The sequence below is a fragment of the Sciurus vulgaris genome, assembly GCF_902686455.1.
Source record: "Sciurus vulgaris genome assembly, chromosome: 3".
Classification (NCBI taxonomy): domain Eukaryota; kingdom Metazoa; phylum Chordata; class Mammalia; order Rodentia; family Sciuridae; genus Sciurus; species Sciurus vulgaris.
In genome coordinates this window covers 130,898,763-130,926,060 of record NC_136463.1, presented here as the reverse complement: position 1 = coordinate 130,926,060, position 27,298 = coordinate 130,898,763, and the positions used below count along the sequence as shown (strand labels likewise).

Sequence of the window (27,298 nt, the reverse complement as noted above, 5' to 3'; positions counted from 1 at the left end):
AACACAGCTGTTTATCACTTCAGAGAGAGAGAATTCCGAGTTTGAGATCAGCCAAGTTAATTGCTTGATTTAGGAGAAAAAAAAATAAGTCTCTTCAGAGGAATATAACAGAGTCCAGAAGAATCCTGAGTTTCTATGACATATCAATCACAACATCCAAGATTCATTCCAGAATTATTAAACATGAACAAACAAGAAAATGTGATTCATCATCAAGAGAAAGAAGAACAATGACAACTGACCCAAAGATGACCCAAGATACTGGAAATAGCACACAAAGATTTTAAAGCAGTTATAATAACTTGGCTAAAGAACCAAAAAGAAAATATGCTCCCAGTAAGTAATAGAAATTTCAGCACAGAAACTGAAATTATAATAAATAACAAAACACAAATTCTATACTTAAAACTCTCATTCTATTGGTATCCCATTTTGGATATTCTTTGTTTTGTATGCCAGTTCAAGTTTTTAGGTCATTTTTCTTTTGGGTTATTATTATTTGCTTATTGATATACCAGAACTGCTACCATATTAAGACATCATATATTACCATAATAATATATGTATTAAACATTTAATCATACTCTATGATTTACCTTTTCACTCTCTTACTGGGGTCTTTTGATAAAAAAATTCTATTTTTTTTCCCTTTGTTAGTTAATATTCTTTGTTCTCTGCTTTTCACCTACCTCAAACTCTCAGAAAGAATTCTATATATTCTCCTAGCAGTTTTACAGTTTTAGCTTATACATTTAGATCTACACTCTATCTGGAAATGACCTGTGTATGTGGTATGAGGTAAAGTCAAATTAATTTTTTTCAAGATGGTAGTTTATGCCCTCCTATTGTTACTTTTGTTCTATGTATTTTAAATGGAGAAAAAAAAAAAAAGAAAAAAGAGATTCCAGTAGTTACTATTCCAGTTAAGAGAACAAACTGGGTGATAGAACACTTGCCTAAGCATGCACCACAAAAAGGTGGTGTACCACCTTTCAATTCCCAGCACCACAAAAAGGAAGGAAAGAAAAAAAAAGGAAGTTCGCAACATTTTCTGATACCAGAGAAATCTAACAATTCACCCATTATCCCCAGGAAACTAGACTTGACTAAAGAGAAAGTTATGCCTGAATTCAATTCAGTTTAGTATCCTGTCTGTAAAAAGGAAATGATGTTCCTTGAAGTACCAAAATAGGAACTGAATATTATTTACTTAATTTTAGTACTGTTACGTGTTATATATTTAATCTGAATGTCTAAATTCCATTTCTATGCTTGGAGAATTACCCTTTTCATAAGTCTTGGAGGGAGGCAAAAGCTACCTTCCACTGACATGCATATACTAGATATTCACTTTCCTGGTCTCCTTCCAAGCTCTTACAGTTAGATGCACCCTTATTCTTCCTCTCCCCCATGGACTCTGACTCAGTAAGTAATGATGCAAAAGAAGTGATGTCTTTAAAGAATCCTTTCTGTTAAGACTGGCAGTAGTGACAATCTTCCAGTGCATAAAACCAACAGATAAATTCCCTGGTTCTGTTACTGCCTGGACAAAAAACCTCTTATCAGAGTCACTGAAATCCCCTTTGCTTTCAAATTATGCTCTTCTAACAATGACTGAATTGCAAGGTTTGTTCTCTAGATACTTTAACATAAGGAAGAGCAGAAACAAGTATAAGAAGAATCTAACCATCAATAAATACATTAGGTTCTAATTTTTAAAATCTCTCTCATGAGTGTGGTGCATGTGTAAGGTCCCCACAGCCTAATCTCTTCTGGGAAAAATGACAACTCAAGTGCCAGAACACCTATAATAAGAACCAGAGGCTAAACTCATGGGATTCACTAAGGTAGTTACCTGTGATGTTTTCTGTGACTAATCATTTCACATACACACATACATTTCTAACATAAACCACTCCATTACTCTATAGAAGGCTGCAGGTGTCTTATGCTTTCAATGGCATTGTGCTACAACACAAGTGATTACATGTCCTCTCCCATACAATAGGTATCTTCAAGGTCCAAACAGAGAGAAAAATGAGGAGGTGTCTAAAAGAAGATAAAGTTGATTTTCTAAGTTTAGAAAATTTATTTTTTTCTCCAAAAGACTTTGAAAAGTCAAACTCTACCTAGGTAGGTTTCTACTGTATTAGACATTATTCTATTTAAAACATAAAAGACTCAAGATTTAGAATACTGGTTAATTTACATTAACAAGAAATCCCTTCCTTCTACTTGAATTACATAATTTCTCAACTAAGCCTCTCAATCTGCATGCTGCCCAGTTGTATTTAAGAATATGAATGAGAACACAGATGTGTATTTTTCCTATTAAAAAGCAAATACAAATGTACTTCTTCATACCTTCATGAGAATTAGTTTCTACTTACTACTCCTGATGTTTTACTTCAGGTACAAAATATGCAGAAGTCAAAAAATGGACCCATTTGCCAAAGAAAGGGAAAGAAATAACTTCTTCAAAAATATAAAATGTATTTCCTTACTGACAATTTAATAGTACATCTGATCCCAATTTTTTTTCACTTAGTTCCAATTTTTAATTTTTTTTTTAGAGTCAGCATTCACGTAGTACATATTTATACTCACTGTACTTTCAAAAGTTACAAAAAAATTCAACAACAAACCAGAACAGTTTTGGTAGGGGCAGTGTTGTTTAAAACCAACTAAAAACTCATTTCATAATTCTGTCTACCTCTAAAACAAAGTTAATAATACAAATATACTTCAAAATTCTGAGATATGACTAGATAAATATCCTTAATAATTCTATCAACATGTTACCAAAATAATTCAGAAATGTAAAAGCTGTCACAAAAAATGACCTTTCTTCATCACTTCTCCCCAATATATCTCAGAAACTCATTTTTAAAATACCATTTATATTTGCACAGACCTAAATTTGCTACCTTTCATAATAACCCTCAGAGATCTGAATTACTGAATATGAAGTTACTTTCAATAAATCAATGGCATGAGCATTGGGTGGTGGGGTAGTGATAGACCTTGTTTGGATTCTGAGACAGATAAACTACTTATAAAGGGATTTGGGAGATAATTTAGGGAAATGTGAATATGAACTGAATAATTAAATATTATAAAATGTTATTTTGGAAGTGTAACCTATAATATTAGGTCCTTATTTTTTAAAGGATACATATATAAGTATTTAGACATGTCATAATATCAGAATTAAAAACATTACAGGAAAAAAGGAATTATGGCAAAATGGTCATAATTTTTAAAGGGAGGCAGGATCATTATACTATCTTTTCTATTTTTATGTGTGCTTAAAATTTTTGTAGAAAGAAGGAGGAATAAAGGGAATAAACAAACCAGGATTACCTTTTCCCAGTCAACTCAGCTTCACCCTTCTTATTGAAGAAGAACTTGGAATCATTATATCCCCATCCATTCCATTTCATAACTTCTTGCCTAATACAAAGAAGAAAATCTATTAAGACCTATGCTGAACATTTCAAAACTGAACAGCATATTACTGACCATTAACTTTCACAATCATTTAAAAGACTTTATTCCACCAGTATTGTATTAGTTTAAAATGATCACATATTAAAATGTCTACATATTAATATTTCTAACTATAGATTCATTCTAATGAGCAGCACAGGCTTTCTAGAGGGCTACACTCAATGAATTCAATGCAATCAAAAGAAGAAAGAAAAAGATACAAAAGGTTAAAGATGCACTCAGAATGTTTCATTTTGTATATGTTATTAAATTACACAATGTCTCAAAAAATATTCAGCAATTAAAACTAAGAATTCGCTTGAACAGGAAACAAAAGCTTCACTTATATTAGAAAAAAAAATCACAATTAATCTTGTGCTATCATGAAAAAGACCAATTTATGAGTTGTTCATTAGTAATAGATACTTTTAATAACAAATTAAAAATCTCAATACTGAACTCATAAACTTTCTAAATCCATCAACTTCTAAGTAACTAGCACTCTCTACTTTGACCTATATATCCTAACAATTAATGACTATTTCAGTGTTCAGTATTCCAAAACATGCTGTTTTTAATTTCTAATATACCAATATTTCAGTTTTAAAAATCATTTTCATTAAAATCAATAATGCAATCACTCAATTTTACACAGCACAAAGAACAGACAGATCTAAGACTGTGTAGAACACAGTAGGCAACACACTGAAATATGATGCCAGTTTTTGTTACATTTTACCATGATGCCCTAGTGTTATCTTATCAAAATATATTGTTGGCAAATCTTCTTACTTTAAATTTACTACAAATTTAAGTGTTTTCATGATGAAAATAATTTGAAGAAAACTGTTCTTTATCCAGAAAGCAATTTACTTCAATAAAACCTCAAAACAATCAAATACAGTGGCACAGTCAGACTTATTCCCAGCTAGATATCCTGTCTTTTAAAAAAATAATAATTTGAAATAAAGATGTGCTCATTAGAAATGTTCTCCTAATTTTCCATAATTCTCAGGGGAGAGGAAAATAACAAATGACAAGCAATTTTTTTATTACAATCATAATTCTTGCTCTAGTTCAAAGTTGCAAACAAGTGGAACATGAACATAATACAACTGAACCAGATACAGGTTATTCAATACATTACTAAAATTCCTACATGCATAAAATCTCTCTATAGATAAAACCGAGAGAAACTAGAATGTTCTCTTTAAAATTAGTTATCGATAAAAAAAGTTTCTATACAAATTATTCAAAATACCTCAAGAATATCAATACAGAGACCAGATTCACAGTGAGGGAATTATGAACTAATGCCCAATATTTTCTTCTAATCCCACAACATTCCCACTTCACTGTAAAATGAAGTTTTGGAAAAAAGCTTAGGGGAATTCCCTACAGAAAAACCTCATGATTAACGTCATTACTGACACATTCATTCTTAAGATTATACTTTCTAAAAACAAGTTATCTTTCACTTTGTTTTTTCCATGATTAAATTTCCTTCATGTTCATGAAGTACAACTTACCAAATATTTTAATTATATTTCCATAATAATGTATATTAGGACAATGTGCATTTCAATAAATTAATTTTTAATATTTTCTAATAGGTACATAGATTTGTATATGAGTGAATTTTATTAATTAGTGAATTTAAACATTTATCATGAATTCTGTATTCCACAAAATATCATGAATTTGGTGTTCAACAAAATAGTCTGACATTACACAAAATAAATACAAAACTATCAAAGCAGTAATTTTGCTTTGTTATTACAACCACCAGGTACTAGGAAATCATTTCAGTACAGATGCTGAACTCGGCATATTTACACAGTTTAGCAATGAGGATCATTTTCCTTAAGATTATCCCTAGAATTAAAAAAAATCTTATTCCCAGATGACCCCAAAGTAAAAAGTTAAACACAGTCACATGGGTTTACCCTTAGCACTTCATGAGGAAATGAATCAAGGTGAGCAGGGAAGATATGTTGCTATATCCTCCAAAACAAAGATACCAACATACTGAAGAGGCTTTGGTTTTAAATTTCAAATTGGGTAATACCCTAAAAAATTTCCCAGTTTTCAAATGTGGACTAATGTACCTTCTTCTCTTTCCTCCCAATCAGAAAATTCTTACTCATGGTTATAGTTTAGATGGAATGTCTACCCCAAGGCCCATGTGTTACAGACTAGGTCCTTAAGCACGGTGCCATTGGGAGGTGGTAGGGCCTTTAGGGATGGCACTTAGCAGGAGCTGTTAGATCACTGGAGGCATGCTCTTGAAGGGGACTGTGGGACCCTGATCTATCTCTTCCTTTCTTCCTCTCTTTTTTTTCCGTATCTTAGACATGAAGTAAAAAGTTTGCTCTACCCCACTTCCCACCAGGATATGCTATCTTACCACAGGCCCAAATGGTCATGGACTGAAACCTCCAAAATTATAAGCCAAAATAAACTTTTTCTCTCATTAAGAGACATATCTTAGAAATTTGTTACAGTAATAGAAAGTTAACACATTCATGATAAAGAGCTTACTCTATCTATATCAACTTTAGGAATCTTTTCCAGAAGTAAGCATTTGGAACATATTTGTGCCAACACAGTGTTATGTTGCATAAACAGTATATAATTAAAATACAATTTACCCTAAAACTAATTTTCCAGTATCTTCAAGAACCCCATGTATTAGATAAAAGTGGGTAAATTTCCTATGCTTCTTATTTTAAATCTTTATGTTGATGTATTCCCTTCAAATTACTAATCCATACTAGGTTAGTTAAACACAAATACGTGATTACACTAAATTTTAAAATAACTTCCTATGTGGCAAGAGTATAGTGAGTACACCAAAAGGCATTACAACATTTAAAAAATTAGGGTAAGTTTTACATTTCACAGAATTCAAAAGCTAAAAAGACCCTTAGAAACCACCCAGGTTTCAGATAAATGAACTACCCAGGAAGAATCGCAGGGTTAAGATAGCTGTGAATATCTCAAGTCTGACTCCCAGTCTCATGAGAGCTAATATTTGAAGCTCACTAAGTCATGTGCTCAGGTAAATAAAATAATGTCAAGGAACCCTCTTTTTACTACATCAATATTTTCAAAGTACTATTATATGTTATTATTGCAGTTACTCTTCTGCACTTGACCTGAAGGAAAACATTCAAAAATAAAGGAATATAGTTGTATTACTAAGTTGGATGCTCTATACCTCGCTATAGTAAAATGAATTGTCATTCAGAATAATAATCCCAGAGCACTGCAAGCAAGCACTGAAGCACTCAAATGAAGAATGATAAAATAATCCCCCCATTTTCTTTAAGACTCAAAAAGAATGATGCAAATCTCAACTAACCCCAGAGGTCAACTAACCACCAAGATCGCTCAGGCATTCCAATCCTTAGAGCTAACCACATCAAATTTAATAGCTTCAGAATTCAAGGTTCACCCTACTGAAAAAAAAAAAAAATTTAAGGTTTGATTTTACTTCATAAAAAAATAAATGTTTTACACATTTACATATCTATTCACAGTACACATGGTGCAAATGCAGTTTCAGTCAGTGTAACCAAACGAAATTTAGACTTATAAAATAGCATCATGTATACACAAGGTGGCAGTATTCTCCCACAATATACATGGTGAACATATCAAGCCTTCTATATTTCCCAGGGTTGTTATTTGTATAATCTGTAAGCAAAATATTTGATTTAGCCTTGTTATTACTAATACCATAGAGTTCCTTCCTTTAGTCCTAAAATGGAAGATTAAGCCTTGGTTTACATACAGATTAATCAGACTACTATTCCTCTACAAGTAATAAATTCTAAGTATCTGGATATAAATGATGATTTCTACCATTGCTATTTTACTATGATATTTTTTCCACTTCATAATAAGGATATGGAAAAAATGATTTAGCATATTTTCATTCTGAGTTAACAGTAATACAAAGTTCAGTTAACAACTTTTCTTAAGTTTCCCTGATAAAATTTCAACAATCAAAATTCTAATAAAAGATACTCTGCTACTCAGTTTAGATGAAAACTAAATTTTAGCCTAAACTTTCCAGTTTTAAAAAATGAGAAAAATATCATATTCTCAGAATTTTTGAAAAGTAGAAACATTAAGTAAATGCCAAATTTGTAACTGAACCACTTCCTTATCAGTTATATTCAAATCAATCCCAGAGGTAATACAATATGCCAAAGTTTTAAAAAATCCTTTATCTGGTTGTATGCTTAATTACCTTAAGGCTAGGATTACCTACAAGAAATTCTGAAAGTGAAGCAAAAAATAAAAGTGATGAGATACCAAGACTTGAGCAATAAAACAGATACACCCTTCAAAAGATATGCTACCAAAAAGGAAAATCCTATAAATGAAATACTTTTCCTACAGGCTTATTTAAAAAAAGAAAAAAATTCAGCTAAATTCCCAGTATGAAAGCCCAGTAGGATGGGGGAGCCTTTGCAATATTTTTTATTCTAAAATTTAATTTCAAATATAGATGCTCTAAAATAAATTTAAAATCATATTTATATCTAGCATAAATGTCCTCCAAAATTATTTCTAAAAACTCAGTAAGAAATCTTTAAAACTATTTACAGTATGTACTGACTCAATCTTTTCTTATAGGTAAGTTAATCTAAATAACTGAATTATTCCTGTCCTATGCAAGTATTTCTGAAAACCTTAAAACTACTTACAATTTGTACCACCTCAATCCTTTTCAAATAGCTAAATTTTAAGCTAGTTTACAATAATTTATGTATACTTTTTAAAAAGTCCTTTATTAATAAATATATATATTTTTTTTTAATTAACAGTGCAACATCTCATAGTTCCAAAATTGCTACATCTGACATAGAAAATACGCTAATGATACCAGGCTTTGATGTGCAATACAATCAAATATCTGAATCGTACAATTTTTCTTCTTGCCTAATGAAATTTACCAACCTACCACCATCTAATTATACTTTTATTTCCTATAGAGGGCAACAGGACAAGTGAAAGGGTCACAAGGCACAATTCTATTTTTCATCATGAATTAATCTACTGGTTTGCTAATTAACTTTGATCACTGGTGAGGAAAGTTAACACATGTCAGACTGCCCAAATTCTAGATGGGTATGACATATTCATGCCCTCTGGGACAGTGGGTCTCTTCTTTACAAAACCTGCACATTATCATGCCATGCTTTCAAAGTCAACACCTTCGAACTTCCCTCATTATCCCCATGTTTAAGTTTTTTGTTGTTCATTGTTCTTCTGTTTTACAGTACTGGGGATCAAACCCAGGGCCTTGCACATACTAGGCAAGTGCCCTACCACTGAACCACATCCCCAGCACCCTCACTGTAAGATTTTCAGCTGTAGTTGCCATAATAAAAAATTTAGTCCTTTGATGTACCGAGTCATTAATCAACTTTCTAATTTTTTCCAGTGTGCTAGTATAAAGTGCCTTAAATATGAGATTTAAGAATACAGAAAGTTGTTAACTAGAATAGAAAAAAGAGGAACCTACAAGTGCCACTGGTAAGCCACTTCACAGAGCAATCACGACGAAGTTTTCAGAGGTAAGGTCAAGTCTATGGCCCAGCAACACAAATCCTTGATATATACTATAGAGAAGTTCATACACAGTTTCTTATAAGGCACCATGTCTGACACACTCCTTGGAACATTATAAAAGTAGTTGGAGGCATCACCAGAGGAAGAGATGTGAAGTGGAAAATGCATTCAGTGAAATATGCAGCAATTGGGAGCAGTGAAGTAGACAGATACACATACAGAAACAAAGAGATTTTTTTAAACAGTGGTGAATACAAAGGAGAAACAAGATCCATAGCATAATAGCATTTAAGCAAATTTAAAATATACACACTAAATAACACTGTATATTTTACAAAACCTATATAGAAGAACATCCATGGGTGCCCATGAGAGGAACAGATAGGATTAGGAATCAGAGACAAGAAAATAGAAAAAAGAAGGACCTCACATAGACCAACACCATGAACTCTAAAGTATAAGTGCTCCCTGAACCTGAGGCAAACATGCTGCCCAATCCTTGAATCTTGAAACAGGGTCTCTGTTGCAAGGAAAACAATTCTTTAATCTCTGTGCGAGAATTTCATGAGGGTTTATTATAAAACCCATCATTGGCCTTATCAATCAATCTTATTTTTTAATGAAAAAATTCCATTATGATTGAGTCATATTCGAACATTCAATCAATCAGATATATCTTTTACTCCCCACAGTTAACTGTTTATAGTTCAAGAAACTGGCACTCTAAAGAAACTTTTTAAAACTTGAAGAGCCAAAAATCATGATCAAAGGTCCAACTCCTATTATATTTGCTAAAAATAAATGAATGAAAGAAAAATGATTGTACAGGTATTTCTACATCCTATAGACAGAGGGACAAGGAAAAGGCTCAAAGTAGGGAAGACTGGAGCGAGTAAAACAAGGTCAGCCTTGCACAATGGCAGAATAATCCGGTAGTCAACACTCATTTCTTCCCTTATCCCCAAACTTTTATTACATATTATCCCAAATTCTACCAATTACAAATTTATTATGGTTTAAATAATATCTGTGCAAATGTAAACACAGACTATTAATCATGTAAGCTATAGTAATATACATGACAAATATCTTGGGCCAGGGTAGGTACACATGTTCATACACAAGCTTGGCACCTACCATTCTGAAGGCCTGGAAAGGTACATCTATCCTATTCTCTGACTTCATGTGTTGCTCTACATAACAAGGAACATGATCCAACCCAAATCACAGAGCTGTCTTAGCAAAAGAAAAGGCAGGAGGAGGTATACCTTCCTTGACCATGGGTGTTCCCTGGACTATACTTTAAATTTCATGGTTTTGTTCCCCTCACTGTCCACTAACATCATCAATATGGTGATTTGAACAATACCAGATTTTCTCTAAAACCAACTGGAAATGACAGTTTACTTTCATTGCTCCCTCCCTGCTTACTAATAATTGGAAAAAGAACTAGATTACAAGTTTATTATACGGACTACTCTGTTAAATGACCAAAGACCATTTCTGGTTCAGCTTTGTATTTCTGCAGGAATTACAAAAATGAACACTATAAAACTGAACACACAGAAAATATGAATGTCATTTTACCATAGAAACTAAGCCTGAGTTCGTTCTTAGCTGCACTTCGGGGTTTGATCATCAATTCCAGTAAGTCCCTAACAAAGCCAAGACACTGAAATCCATACCTGCTTGATGTACACAATATTATTAACACAGAAAGTGTTTTTTTAAATAACAACAACAATAATAATAATAGTAAGCAGCAGTAGCCCCTTCTAAAAAGGAGGAGGAGGAAGAGGAAAAGGACAGGAGGAAGAGGAACAAGAAAAAGAAAGAAAGAATGATTCAGGACCCAATTACACAAAAGTTTTCAAACTTTTTGGTAGTACAAAAATAACTTTGGGTACTTACTTTAAAAGCAGAGTCCTGGATGTCACCCTAGACCTAGCCTATGATTGGAATCTCTGGCAGTGACAGTCTCAGAATGCACATTTTAAAAAAGCACCCACGGCGGGCGTGGTGGCACATGCCTGTAATCCCAGGCCAGGAGAGGCTGGGGCAGAAGGATAGAAAGCCTAAAGCCAGCCTCAACAACTCAGCAAGGCCCTAAGTAACTCAGTGAGACCCTGTCTCTAAATAAAATACAAAAAAGGGTTGGGGATGTGGCTCAGTGGTTAAGCGCCCCTGGATTCCCAGAGACTGGAATTGAGAGAAAGAAAACAAAAAGGAGAAACTTTAAACTTACTGCACCATAGGAGAGGATGAACCTGGGTAGAGTTTGGTAATAAAACAATGGGCAACAAGAGGGCAAAGTGGAGGAAAGGGGTTCATATTCTACCATTTGTACAGATAGGGAGCAGAAAAACCGGATCTACTCAGAGAAACGTGCAGATATTAGCAAGAATTGTAGCAAGAAGCCTGATGGCTTTCTAGTTCTGAGCTCTAGTTCCATACTGAGGCCAACCTCCATTCTTGCATGACTTCCTTGGTGCCCAGGTCCTCAAAATAAATCCTCTTGGGACTGGCAGTATAACTCAGGGCTAGTGTTCTGTGCTTAGCATGCCTGAGACCCTGGATTCCATCACAGTAATAATAATCAAGTGGAGGCAAAAAAGCACAAGGATTTTCCCACCTAGTAAGTAACCCAAATTGACTGAAGCATAAATATGCAAGAAAGTCAGGGAAACAGTAAGAACAATAGGATGAAAAAAAATATTTTCCATGTTCCATGGTGCTATTAAAAGCAAAAATCTAACAGTATTTGCTTTACAACTTCACTGACTGTCAGTGCAGATGAAATTCCAAATCTTTAACACAGCATCTACATTTTTACCTTCCCTAACAGCTATTTCTATCCATTAAAAGTTATCACAATTCCTTGTGCACATGCCCTTTTATGTCTGCCTGTCTTTGTATTTGTTATATATTCCCTGTCTGAAATGCCCTTCTCTCCCTAAAGAACTCCAATTTATCCATGAAGAACCAGTCCAAAAATCACTTCTAGAAAGCTTTTTCTATTCCTCAGGAATTTATGACTCCATCCAAATACACTGATAACAGCATTTACTATATCATATCTTCTATATATCTATGTATCTTCCCTGGACTGTCAATCATTTTTGAAATGTCAGAACATACCACAGCACCAGCAGGCAGCGAGTACCACACCTTCCCTAAACAAAGATTGATCTGGTAATAGAATGGAAAACTATTTAAAAGAGAAAAATAAAGAAAGGGAGACCAGGCTAGATGTGAAAGAGTTAATATTTCATCTACATTGGTGACAGTGGAGAAAATTAAAAAGTTGCTTGGAATCAAAGCTAACAGAATCTATCCAATCTGTCAATGGAATGAACAAGGAATGGGGAATGGAGCTCTGCAAGATGTTATGATGGATGTGCTGGGCCAGAATGTCTAAATAATGGTGGAAACAAATAGAAATAGTGGAATACTGGGATGAAGGCTAAAATAAGATCTTAAACATGTACACTGAGCTGAAGATACTAGCAAGACACTCAGATAGAAATGCTCGATAATTAAAAATATTAAAATGAGAGCTGAAGGAGTAATATTAACTTAAAAGTTCTCCCAATAGTAGTGAAAGCCAATACAGTCCAAGTAGATGAGATTAATAAGGAAGAAAATGTAGAAAAATTAATCTTAGGAATTTGTAAACTTAGGAAGCAGAAGGAAGTCAACAAGAATTTGGCCAGACAGATAAGAAGGGTAGGGGAAAAAGCCAGGATAATGCAATAATATGGGAGCTAAGGAAAAAGATAAGAATAATATCTACCAGGTATTTAGAACTGGTCAAGAGGAAGACTAAGGTTTTATAAATAGGTTATTGATGACTTTTAAGACAATATTTTATAATATAATTTCAAATGGTGGAATTTAAACTTCTAATCATTTGGAAGATGTTAGTATTAGTTCAAGTTAGATTAAAGAAGAGGAAATAACAATGATAATAATAACTATAAAATATTTTATATAGTATATTATATATTTATATATACAATATATTATATAATGTAATATAATATTATTTAAAACAAGCAAATCAAAAAGTTATTTGAGCGTGCCTTTTAAGCAGCAGAGAAAGTCAACAGAGTAGAAGACTGAGGGCTCAGAAAAATAAATAGAGTAACTCGAGATTCTAGAAAAGGAATCATCAAAACCAATGAGCAAGATAATCTGGTTCTAACATCTTTCAATAAATGGTAGCCAGAATTTATTCAGCTCATTCAGCGGCCTGAGCAGCTGTGTCCTATGATCACCACCTCTAACCTCCAGGCAACAGCTGATTAGAGCAAGGTAGACACATGACCCAGGTATTAGAAACAAGGGTTCAATTATTCTCTGGTATTGGCTGAATACCCCAGAAGGGTAATTACATGCTGCTCTTCTGCCCAGAACATTTGTTTGCCTACATATCATATGGCTAAACTCTCTTCAAATATTTGCTCTAATGTCATGTTCTCAGTGACATCCTATTTAAAATTTGAACTCTACCTCCTAGTCTCTTGAACTTTTCTTTTTTTCTATAGCACTCATCACCATTTAACACACTTTATAATTTATTTATTAGAATGTAAGTTTTAGTAGGACACAAGTGAACATTTGTGTAAGGCACAAAATGGACGTGAAGCACTTTAAAGGAAAAAGGAACAGGGCTCTGTGATATGAGAACAGTATCAAGGATAAAGCTCTAGATTTGAGATAAAAGATCTAGATTCAAGTATGAGCCATATCACTCACTAGACTATTTGCTGGCAAATACCTATGAACTTCACCTCCTGATTTGTGAAATGGGTGGTTGTGAGGATCAAGTAACAAAAACATGTTTAAGAGAAGCAGGATGACCATAGAATTCAAAAAAAGTTTAATTTTAAAATTAAAAAATGAAAAGATTTTTGGATTGAAGGATGTGACTGGGACTAGTGTTAACACTAAGAGAAGTAAACCCAGAACAAAAAACTTGATTTGGAAAAAAGATAATGATTAAGGTTTCAATCTCTAGCTATACTGCCCAATATAGTATATCACTAGTCATGTGTGCCTATTAAAATTAAACAAAATTGAAAATTCAGCTCCTCAACCACATTAGCTAAATTTCACGTGCTTAATGGACAAATGTAGTTAGTAGTTATCATACCGAACAATGCAGATTACAGAATATTTCTATGATCACAGAAAGCTCTACTGGATTGTGCTGATTTATAAAATTTAGATTGACAGCAAAAAGATTTGGTCAATAGAATGTGTGAGTAAAGTCATGAGAGAAGTCAAAGGGGTGTTGTTATGTCTCTGAAGATGTTTTCCAGAAAAGTTCAAGCAGCTTTAGGAGATGTGTAACATCCAACAAAGTAATCAATCTGAGTGCAAGTTGTGAACATCTGTCGATATGATGAATTAGATATCATATTACTTGACTTCAAGGTTTTGGAATACAAGAACATTCACCCACTTGATGGTATGAAGTTTCTAACACAGCAACTATAAATAGAATTTGGAAGGTAGCTAACATGAATCCAGTCAACATCCTGGCTAAAACCTCTGATTAGTATCTTCAAACATACTGTCTACCAAATATTACATGCAATCACACAACAGTTTTCTTAGCAAGTGACAAAATGGTATCTACAACTCCAAATCTCACCTAGAAAGCAAAACTCTCATCAAAGGTAACTGTAGTAATTGGAATGGTAACACTCTTACACAATAAGAATAGTTCAACGACTAAAAGATCCAGAATTTACTATATAAATGCTTAAAAGAATCAAGGGTAAATGATAATGTTCTTATTTTAAGAGAACTGTGCAAAAACTATCTTTTACATATTTATAAAACTTAGAGAGAGGGACTGGGGATATAGCTCAGTTGGTAGAGTGCTTGCCTCATATGCACAAGGCCCTGGGTCAATTCCCAGCACCACAAAAAAGAAAAAAAAAAAAAAAAACTTAGAGATTTGGCCAGTGAGAATGACTGACTTATGACTCAAAATTAAAATGTAAAATCAAGTAATAGATTTACACTTGTGCTTTTAGGTTGATCCGCTAAGGTCATAATATTTGAATACTATAAAGAATTTAAGGTTATCATGTTTAAAAATTCAATTTAATATATTTATAAGAATGATTTAATATCTGGGAGCACTTTATTTTATTTTTGGTAGTTATATTTATTAGTAATAAGTGCACATCTCTGAACAGCAATCTTTTTCCTCTGATCCCTACCAAAATGTCCACCAATTTGATATTCAGGGCTCCCTATACCATAAACCCAGCAGTTTCTAAAATTTTCCCTGCTATGCCCTTTCACATAACACAGCCTTCACCAATGCAACCATTGCTCCATTTCTACTAGTACATCTTTGAGTCTCCTGCTCCAGGCTTTTACTGAAAGTCCTTTTGTCTCCTCTACCTACAGTGCCCAACCCTAAAAGTGAAAGTCAAGATCCATCTTTTCCATAAAACCTCTTAGAAATATTTTTCCTCCTTCTTTTATTTTATTTTTTTTTATTTGTTGAGTTTTACTTCTTTTATTAAATGCGCTCCATGAAATAAATTTCCCTCTAAGTACTGCTTTCATAGTGTCCCAGAGATTTTGATATGATGTTTCTTTGTTCTCATTTACCTCTAAGAATTTTTTAATTTCCTTCCTAATATCTTCTGTTATCCAGTCATCATATAATAGCATATTGTTTAATCTCCAGATGTTGGAATAGTTTCTGTGTTTTACACTTTCATTTATTTCTAACTTCAATCCATTATGATCTGATAGAATACATGCTAGTGTCTCTATCTTCTTGTATTTGCTAACATTAGCTTTGTGGCATAATATATGGTCTATTTTAGAGAAGGATCCATGTGCTGCTGAGAAGAAAGTGTATTCACTCTTGGTTGGATGGTATATTCTATAAATGTCCGTTAAGTCTAAATTATTGATTGTGTTATTGAGATCTATGGTTTCTTTGTTCAATTTTTGTCTGGAAGATCTGTCCAGTGGTGAGAGAGGCGTGTTAAAATCACCTAGTATTATTGTGTTATGGTCTATTTGGTTTCTGAAATTGAGAAGGATTTGTTTGACATACATAGATGAGCCACTGTTTGGGGCATAGATGTTTATGATTGTTATATCTTGCTGATTTATGCTTCCCTTAAGCAGTATGAAATGACCTTCTTTATCCCTTCTGACTAACTTTGGCTTGAAGTCAACATTATCGGAAATGAGGATGGATACTCCAGCTTTTTTGCTGAGTCCATGTGCATGGTATGTTTTTCCCCATCCTTTCACCTTTAGTCTATGGGTATCTTTTTCTATGAGGTGAGTCTCTTGCAGGCAACATATTGTTGGATCTTTCTTTTTAATCCAGTCTGCCAGTCTATGTCTTTTGATTGATGAATTCAGGCCATTAACATTCAGGGTTATTATAGAGAAGTGATTTGGTTTCCCAGTCATTTGGTTCATTTTTAAAATTTTGTTTATTTATTTGTTTGACACAACTTGTTTCCTCCTTTATTTGACAATTCCTTTAGGATAATTCCTCCCTTTGCTGATTTGCTTCTTTGTTTTTCATCTCTTCCTCATGGAATATTTTGTTGAGAATGTTCTGTAATGCTGGCTTTCTTTTTGTAAATTCTTTTAGCTTTTGTTTATCATGGAAGGACTTTATTTCATCGTCAAATTTGAAGGTAAGTTTTGCTGGGTATAAGATTCTTGGTTGGCATCCATTTTCTTTCAGGGCTTGAAAAATGTTGTTCCAGGCCCTTCTAGCTTTTAGGGTCTGGATTGAAAAATCTGCTGATATGCGTATTGGTTTCCCCCTGAATGTAATTTGGTTCTTTTCTCTCACAGCCTTTAAAATTCTGTCTTTATTTTGTATGTTAGGTATTTTCATTATAATGTGCCTTGGTGTGGGTCTGTTGTAATTTTGTGTATTTGGAGTCCTATAAGCCTCTTGAACTTGATTTTCCATTTCATTCTTCAGATTTGGGAAATTTTCTGATATTATTTCATTGAATAAATTGTTCATTCCTTTGGCTTGTTTCTCTAGGCCTTCCTCAATCCCAATAATTCTTAAATTTGGCCTTTCATGATATCCCATAGTTCTTGTAGATTCTGTTCATGATTTCTTACCATCTTCTCTGTTTGTTCAACTTTGTTTTCAAGGTTAAATATTTTGTCTTCAATGTCTGAGGTTCTGTCTTCCAGGTGTTCTATCCTATTGGATATGCTTTCTATGGAGTTCTTAATTTGGTTTATTGTTTCCTTCATGTCAAGGATTTCTGTTTGGTTTTTTTTCAATATCTCTAACTCTTTATTGAAATGATCTTTTGCTTCCTGTATTTGCTCTTTTAACTGTCGATTGGTGCGATCATTCAATGCTTGCATTTGCTCTTTCATCTCGTCATTTGCTTCTCTGATCATTTTAATTATGTACATTCTGAACTCCTTTTCTGTCATTTCTTCTGCCATGCTGTCATTGGGTTTTATTGATGTAACATCTAGATTTGTTTGCAGCGTTTTCTTTCCTTGTTTTCTCATATTGTTCAGGTATCAGTGGACCGCTGAGATATTGCAGATTTCCTCTATTGACTTACAATGTCCCTGAAGATTTCTATATATATCCCCCTTAGCCTTCAGTAGGCTGAAGTCTTGGAGGAAGTTGATAATGCGGTGCTCCACAAGGAAGCTGCCTCTCTAGGAGTGGTGGCCTTCAGGTGGGGTATAATCCCTGCTAGTGGGCAGAGGTACCTCCACTTGTTAACCAATGGTCATCCAAAGGGGACCTAGGCTGCGGGCTGAGGCAAGGCCTGTTTGGGCCTGAGCTCTGGTTTTACCGTCCTTGTGGGGAAACCTCACCCAGCAGGGAAGACTCACCCAGTGGGGAGGTCTCGCTGGTCAGTTCCCTCCTAGAGGTTCCCGTCAATTTACAGCTACCGCCTGGGCTGGGCTGCCTTCCTCTGCAAAGTTCCCAGGGGCCCGGCCCTACCTCCTGGGCCTGGGAGCCTCACCCTTCGCAGATGAATCTCCTTAGGCTGCCCCTCCTCAGAGAATTTGCCCACAGGCCTGGAACCTTCGCTCCGCCCTAAGCCTGTCTCTGTGCGGCTCTTCCACCAAGAAGCCTCCTAGATCCTGGGACCCTGCTCTGCACCTAATCGCCTGGCTGTGTGGTCCCTCCTCTGAGCAGCCACCTGTGGCCCCGAACAATCGCTCTGAGTCCCAGAGACCCGCCACAGGCCTCTTCCTCCAGACAGCCGCCCAGTATTCCGGTGCGGTCACTAGGAGTCCAAGAAACTCACTTCGTGCCTCCTCCTCCCACCAACCACCCGTAGCCCGGGGCAATCAATCACTCCGAGTTGAAGTGACCCTCCCCGTTCCTCCTCCTTCTCCAGATAACTCCCCCGGTGTTCAGGAGCAGTCCCTCTGAGTGGCTCTGAATCCACGTGACCCGCTTCACGGGTCCTCTGGGCAACCGCCCGGAGCTCTGGTGCGGCCACTCAAGACCAAGCGTCCCACCACGCTTCTCCTCCAGGCAGCCCCCCTGTGTTCAGGAGCTGTCACTTTAAGTCCAAACAACTCACCACTCGCCTTCTCCTCTGAGCAGCCGCCTGGAGCACTAATGCAGTCACTGCGAGTCCAAACGACCTGCCGCGCTCCTCCGGGCAGGCCCCGGGGTTCAGAAGTGGTCAGAGTCCAAACAGCTCGCCACGCAGCCCCTTCTCTGGCAACCGCCTGTAGCTCTGGTGTAGTCACCCGAATCCAAGCGGCCGCGCTCCTCTTCCTCCTCGTCGTCCTCAGGGCAGGCCCCGGGGTTCAGAAGCGTCGTTCTGAGTCCAAACAGCTCGCTGCGCAGCTTCTCCTCTGGCAACCGCCTGCAGCTCTGGTGCCGTCACTCCGAATCCAAGTGGCCACGCTCCTCCTCCTCCTCCTCAGGGCAGGCCCCGGTGTCCTGAGTCCACACAGCTCTCCTCGCCACTCCTCCCCTGGGCAGCCGCCTGAGCCCCAGTGGTTGCTCCGAGTTCCTTCTTTTATTTTATTAGTATCATTATTTATTCTTTTAATTGTAGCTAGTGTATATGATGGGTTTTTCCCCACAGCAGCATGGGAGAATTTATTAACTACCTCAGATAGCTGATATACTTAAGAAAACTGAATATACTAAATTCTATTTTAATTGTTAGCCTCTTCCTTTCCTAGTTTTTCACATTAAAATAAATAACTATTCAAATCAATAACAATGAATATTATATATCTATTTAGTGAAATATTATCAAGCAATCAGAATGACAAATGAACTATAAATAATAACATGGATATATATCACAAAAATAATTCTAAGGGAAAGACACCAAACCCAAAAGAGTAGACACTGTATGATTCTATTACATGATTATATTTATATGTCATTCGAATAGGCAAACTTAAACTATGATGCTAGAAGTCAAAGTAGTGTTTATCAGTGTAGGAGGAGCATGAAGTGGGTTTTCTAGGGTTACCAGCCATGCTGTTTCCTTAATCTAAATACTGATAAAGCGGATTGTGTTCACACTGCAAAAATTGATTAAGCTGTAAACTTGGGATATGCACAATTACTTTTGAAATAAATTATATAACTTCAATAATTTAAAAAAAATAAGTGTGTATATGTGTATGAGTGCATGTGTACATACATATATATGTGTGTGTGTGTGTGTGTGTGTGTGCATAAAAAAACACTTATAATTATTCAAATAAGGTTTTAAACCACATACCACCCCAAATTAGCTCAGGACCATCAGACTATATGTATTACACTACACTTTGGGAAAACTAACATATCAAATAAAGGGGAAGGGAAAGGCATAATCCAGGAATGACAATAATTCTGACGTGCAGTTACAATACATAGTAGTTATCACGGAAATAGGAAATAGGCCTAAAAAGTCTGATTACAACAGGGTCTCTTGGAGAACCTTACCTGATCTACCAAAAAAATTATGTAATGTATTCAGTAGGCAATGGTGATAACACCCACTAATAAGACATCCAGAATACCATTCAGCTACCATCAAGCTTCAGCCATTTTTCCTTATTTCTCCAAAAACATTCCAGCAATACTTCCATTCTCAGGCTCCAGTTTCCAATGCAGAAGACTTCAGCAGAGTAATGCTCCTGGCCCCTGCCCAGTCCTCAGATACTCACAGTTTCTCATGGGAGTAGTGATTTGGCTGGTCAATTATGAAAGACACCAAGCATTTGGGGTTAGCCCTTTCTTTCTTAGGTATGTCTCCCCTCCAGAGAGGCTAACCTCTAGAGTCTCTGAGACAGTATAAGTCAGCAAGACTCTGCCTCTAAAGAGGCGGTCTTCTGTGGTCCACCATTGCCTGTGACAGACTAATTCAGGGTAAATATTAAGTATTTAGATCTAAGCGATGTTCTCCAACCAGCTTTGTCAATAACAAAGCTGACATTTTTACCTCCACTGTCCATATCATGTGCACTACCTCTCAAACAATTCTGAACTCAGATGCTAGGACAGAGATAGGATGAAATATTTCCCCTAAAACCTAACGAAGAGTGTGCTAATGGAGGGAGAACAATTACTACTGTGTGACAACAGGGAAGACTCTACTCAGGATCCTTTGGTTTAATTTAGGGTTGAAATTATCATACTAACTGATAAACAGCAGAAGTTACCTGCTCAATAATAAAAAAATAAAATCAAAAGGAATAACACTTGCTTAGCACTTGTTTTTAAAGGTTCCATAAAATGTCTCATCTGACTGCAATGGCATTCCATGTCTTTGTAGTCTAAAAACAGATCGCTTAATTCATTTCCAGGTATTTTTATTAAGTGTCAATGAGGCAGATGGCTCTATAGTAACTTCTTGATGTAAAGACATCTATTTGGAGAAGGTTTGGTTTATCTCAAAATGCAATTCAGAGAAGTATGAGACTAAATAACCATAGAGAGTAAGTCTTCAAGGTTTCTTACTCTTTCACAGTCCGAAGACTAAAGTAGTCCTAAAGCTGAACAGTAAATCCTCCATGACCTCTTCTCCTCTTTCCTCCTCTCATCTTGCCTCTTACACATTCTTTTCAACCTTTTTCCCAACACTGTCTTCTTCCACAAACCAAACATCAAAATTCACTCGTAAAAAGAGACTCATCTATCTTTTAAACCATATGTTTTTTAATTATGAATTTCATTTTGACAGGATAATACTTTATATAACATAGTATTTGATTATGATTCATTTCATCATAGAATGTTTAAAACTTACCATGACAAGGAGACCAACTTGATGAATAGTTTTTTCCCTGAGGAACAATGTCAATTATGGTATAGAGCATACACAAAGAAACAGGCTTAGGAGTAAGACCCAAGGTGAAATGCCATCTCTCTTATTTCACAATTGCATGACCTTAGACAAATTAACTCCTCTGAGCCTCCACTTCCTCACCTGTAATCTACATATAGTATCACCTACTTTTTGGAGCTGACATGAGAATTAAATGAACTAATGTACATAAGCTTTAGAATGGTGCCTGGCATATTAAGATTTACCCAAATTAAAACTCTACGCCATCACTAGAATTCCTAGGTAAGAACTCATGGTGCCCTATTTAATTCAATGTAACTACTAACATAAGTCAAAGGATGTTAAGTCATAAGTCAAGGCATTTATGCAAATAACCTTTGCTGCAGAAATGCACCACCTCTTACAGGCTTCAGGATGCCATTGTGGGAACCATTTACAAAGGTTAACTGAGCTTTTTTTTCTTTCTGGAAAACATCTAGCTAAGCTGTGGTAGTTGTTAAATAATGTATTATTTTTAAAAGAACGGTATCTATAAATGTCAATATAAGCAAATAAATTAGTAGCATTCTTAATCAAATTATTCTTTTGATATTAACCAGAAGAATTTATAACCTCTGTAAAAACTCCCATTACAGCAGCTCTGACTAATGCAAACCATAATGAGGTGAGCCAAAGTTAAAACTGGGAAAGCTGCTAACAACATGGAGGGAAGGAAGTCAACAAGAGATTTTTTTTTTTTTTTTTTTTTACTTCTCTTTTCTGTAACATTACAATTACTTAAAAAAAAAAAAAAAAACTGAAAAAATCCACAAACAAGACATAAAAATGTCACATATGTAACTGACATTTACTATAATTTTTAGAATCTAAAATTGCATTCAGCAACAAAATCAAACAACTGTACATGAAGTAACAAGCACTTTAAAAAAGAGGGTCCAAAATTAAACTGTCACCCTCAAAACTCTGCTCAGCAACCTCAAATAATGAGAATCTATGTTCTAAGTGAAATAATTGGAACCAACTCAGGAGATATGACAAGTCAACAAGTTTTGGCTAATCAACCCTCTTAAATTACCATATTCCTCAGGGCATTTATATTTTTCTATTTTTATTCAGCCAGATTCCCATAACATTCATCTAGTCACTTTATAAGTATCACCTAATGCACTGATTTCCAAAACTCGCAAACCCATCCTTTCTTCCCCATTCTCACTGACATAATCTTGTTTTAATCCTTCACTACTTCTCACCTATTGGGCTCCAAACACCTCCCCTAACTTATCTCTCTATGTCCATCTTGTCCCATCTTTACTCTTCACCAACCCATTCTTTTTTTTTTTTTTTTCCTAGTATTGACCACTGAGCTACATCCCCAGTCCTTTTTATTTTTATTTTGAGACAGAGTCTCACTAAGTTGCTTGAGGCTGGCTTCAAACTGTGATCCTCCTGCCTCAGCCTCCCACGTCTCTGGGATTACAGGCATGCACCACCATGCCCATCTACAACCCATTATTAACACTGTGGTTGCAGTGACTGCTCTCAAACTCAAACCCAGTCTGATCTTGTCTATGACCAGCTTCATTCCCTCAAGCATTTGCCATCACCTAGCCCTTTCATTCTTTCATTTTTCCTTCATTATTTTCATTACCCTATGACAAACTATTTTACTTTTCTGTTCACTGTCTACAGTGGCTTTAAATTAAACTACTGGAACATGTTATCTCCCATCCTGGACTGAATTCTTTAAGGCAGAAAACTATTTACTCATCTCTTTAACTCTTATGGCAGTACCTATCATAAATCAACTACAGTGTAAATGTTCACTAAATCATGTAAGCACAATTAATAATGTATATATAACTATTCTGTAGAGGAATGAAAGCACAAAGTTACAAGAAGTCACTACTTCAAGTTCATGTGAATTTAAGTCTAACCAGCCATGACATAAAACAATTACAATGAATAACATCACACAGAGTAATTAAAGGAGTAAAACAAACCACAAAATGATTCCAAAATAACTTATATATGATTACAATCACACTTTATTGGATATATACTCTGGCTCCTTCTTGCTCCATTATTTGCCTTCCCTTTAGGCTCAGTTCTAGTACTGACAACTCAAGGCCCAACTAAGCAATAAAAATCCTAACACAGTACTGGGTTTCCTATGAATAATCTATCAAATAGATTGTTCTCTGAGGGAGTTTTTGATGTTTCACCTAATAAAGGTTTTTCTTCTAATACAAGTTAGTACTCTATTTTGTCTTTAATCAAAATACCAGTATTTTTATTAAATTTCAAAGTATTTGCACAGGATTAGATTTTATCACTATATCACCTAACCCTGAACCAAAGACCAGAGCTTCCCATCAGCTGTGAGCTATGCCATAAATGGGATAGAGCTTCACCTAGGCTATTAAGGCATTCAGTACTTGGAGCAGTCATACAGGGATTCAGTCACCTTAAACCACGGTGACTGATCCATTACCACAGTACAAATGTAACTGTTTTTTCTCTAAATGCTGTAAATCAAGGCCACTAAGTCCAATCATAAAGAAAACCTGCCCTCCCTGCTTAACTCTTTTTGCTGTACTGGGGATTGAACCCAGGGCTTTGTGCATAATATGAAAGCACTCTACCACTGAGCTACATTCACAGACCCCTGTTTAGTTCTAACACTGTGAACCTACGAGTACACGTATGATTGCACACAGATGCATACAAGTAAGTAGACATAAATATATGTGAAGCCATTTACAAAAGGGAAAGTGTTAAACACAATCACGACTAATATAACATCAGTGTAACAAAAGGATGAGATGTGATCCTTAATTTTTCCCTCTCCACCATTTGGTGATCAAGTTCTAGAAAATGTCCCTTCTAATGTTTTTTTCAAATAGGTTTCCTGCTCCCAATAGTATGCCTTAGTTCAGAATTCCAACATTCTTTGGAATAAGAGACACCTATTGGTTTGTCTTTGGACACAGTAAAAACTGCAGCTACTATTTGTTGAGGGTTATGTAACAAGCATTGCACTGAGCACTTGATCTTTTAACTCTATATTTTTTCATTCTTACAGCAACACTGCACAGCAGAAATTATTATACCCATTTTTAAAACTGAGGACACTGAAGCTCTGAGAGAGGAACTCTTGCCTAAAGTCATACAGGTAAAATTGCACAGTGGAAATTCAAAACCGGATCTATGTCCCCAGCCAGTACGTTGCTAAAGTGCTCAACACTCATTTACTTGGTCCCAGTGTAACGTTTCCAAAGGTTAAGTCTGATCATGCTTTGCCCTACATATAATTCTGTAAAGTTTCATCTCTCAAGCTTTTATCTCTTGTGATTCTCATCCCTCCTGCCACACTTCCAGTAGTTCCTAATTCTCTCTCTCTCTCTCTACCTGTGAAAATAGTCTACCAAGAACACTTTTTCTTCTCTTCAGTAAGTGTTAGTCAGCTTTCCATCACTATGACAAAATACCAGAGAAAATTAACTTAGAGGAGGAAAGATTTATTTTGGTTCATGATTTCGGAACATGGTAAGCTGACTCCACTGCTTTTAGGTCTATGGCAAGGCAGAAACATCCCAGTTGAAGAACCTATTGGAGGAAAGCTGTTCACCTCATGGTAGCCAGGAAGAAGACAGCAAGAACAAGGAAGGGGCTAGGACAAGATATATACCCTTCTGAAAAAAGATACACCCTTCCAGGACAAGCCCCCAGTGAACCATCTCCTCCAATCAGGCCCCATCTCCCAGTTTCCACCATCTCCCAGTAGTCCATTCAATTACGAACTCATCAGTGTATTAATCCATGGATGAGATCAGAGCTCTCAAGATCTGATCACTTCCCCAAAGCCCACCTCTGAACACTGCTGCACTGGAGACCAAGTCTTCAACACATGAGCTTTTGGGGGAGACCAAACCATATCAGCAGGCTACTTCCAATACCAACATCAAGATTATTCAGACAACCCTTATTCGGGAAAGACTTTACCCTAACAAAAACAGCCAAAATTGAATTAAGAGGCCATCTGCTACAGTTATCAACTAAATTTCTTATCACACTGCATTATAACTTTACCTACTAAGTTATTGGTTCCTTAAAAGTAAATACTGCATCTTAAAAATCTGTGTAGCTAGTATGATTTGTATGTAGTAAGGGACTTATGCAGGTTGAATTAATGAAGTATTCATCAGAAGCGATTTAGTTTTAAAACTTGGCTCAGAAGTCAATTTGTTGGGCTTCTGAATTCTAACTTGCCACATAGTATACCTGATAAGCCTGCAGCAGACCTCTTAATGTGTTTTAAAATTTCTTCTTCTGTAAAATGGGAGAAAACTGCACCCACTTCATAGCTCGAGGAGTGCAAGAAATAATGGATTTAGCACAAAGTCTGGCTCTTTGAAAACACACATTAGCAACATCTTTTTAATTCTCAAAATTTATCCCTGTTGACATAGCTGCATATCAGAAAACAGCTTCTTCAAGTAGCTTTCATGGAGATTAGATTTCCCCCCAAAATCGGAAGTTGAAATCCCTTACAAACATTCTCATCCACAGATCCTTGTCTTTTATATTCTGGTTATACAGAGTTCAGTAACTAAACCACCACATTCTACTATGTACTGTTTGCAGTTTATAGCTTCTTACCATTCATGGGTTTCCTCCTTCAAAGTCAAAAGTCTTGCCCCTAAAGGAAGCGGAAGCCTAGCCTACAGAAACCAGTGAACATCTTTGTCTAGAAGGTGTCCCTTTCCCACCCTACGCTTGTACCCAGGATCATCTAGTACAAACTTGAGTCTCCTGGGAGGAGCAGAATGGAACCCCTGCTGCCCATTCCAAGACCTTAGCCCCCAAAGTATTTAAAACAGTAAATTAATTCCTAGCATCAAAGACCCAAGAAAAAAGGTCTCTTTAGGCCCTTCCCCAATAAAAGGTCCTCAGTTCTAATACCCTTATATAGTAACCAAAATATCCCCACCCCATCCCGCCCCCTTTCTGAGATTCCGGGGTCAGGTTCACAGTCTCCTGAAAGATGAATCCGTACTCTCAGGGGCCGGGATGCTTTCCGCCCACCCGTGTCGGCTCCTTTCCCACCTTCCCTGTACCCTCGCGCCGCACAGGCCCGGACTGGCCCCTCGCCGCCGGCTACTTCCACGAACCGCTACTCACCGCTTCTTAGGGATGGTGCCAGACTCCTGCGCGGCGGGAGTGGCAGTGGGCGCCGCCGTGGCCGCCGACGCGGCTCTCCGCGCTTTGCACTCATTGGTACTCAGAGCCTCCTGGGGCCGGCCCAGCAGATGGGCCGAGAGAACCCGCAGCCTGCGCCCGGCGCGGTCCAGGTCCGGGTCCCGAGCCGCTGTAGAGCCGGGGCTCGCGCCCGTCCCGCCCGCCGCAGCCGCCGCAGCCGCCGCCTCCGCCATGGCTTCCGCCTTGTGCCGCCGCCCGGGACCGCTGGGCGTGGGTGAAAGGTCACTCAGAGCGGCGCCCGGCGCGACCATTCGCTGCAGCGCATCCCGGCAGCCACTGCGGCTCCTGGGCGGCGGGTGCCATGCGCCTGGAGCTCCACATTTTCTGCCCCCGCCCACTGCGCCTGCCGGCCCTCCCCTATCACGCCTCTGCTACGCGCACCTGCCAAGCAGGTGAGTTTGAGCTAACCTGATTGGCCCTGCCTGGATTTGGCGGGTCCAGGAGCCTGGTCGCAAGCGCCCCTGCTGTCACAGAGCCACGGAGGTATCCTGGGGAGTGGCCTGGGCTTCTGAGGCGCTCTCGGGGGCAGACTCCTGGAGCAGGAAAAGTGGGCGGTGCGGTTGGACTTGACCGCGGTACCCGCGTCGTCTTTTCTTTCAAGAGACCTAGGGTTCTACCTTCGCTTTGCCCCCTGCAGGGTCCCTCAGAACTGATCC

General features: G+C 36.9%; 1 protein-coding gene across 1 annotated transcript in view; it reads right to left on the bottom strand.

Annotated features, from left to right (window-relative positions):
• The window catches only part of AGPS (alkylglycerone phosphate synthase), a 125,490-nt gene extending 98,582 nt beyond the window's left edge, over positions 1 to 26,908 (bottom strand). The window contains exons 1-2 of the mRNA XM_079132209.1: positions 26,565 to 26,908; positions 3,364 to 3,453 (exon numbers count right to left, since the gene is read on the bottom strand). Of these exons, the coding sequence (XP_078988335.1) occupies positions 3,364 to 3,453; positions 26,565 to 26,893 (419 nt within the window). The 5' untranslated portion in view covers positions 26,894 to 26,908. The remainder of the gene's footprint in view (positions 1 to 3,363; positions 3,454 to 26,564) is intronic.
• Positions 26,909 to 27,298: the final 390 nt, after the last annotated feature.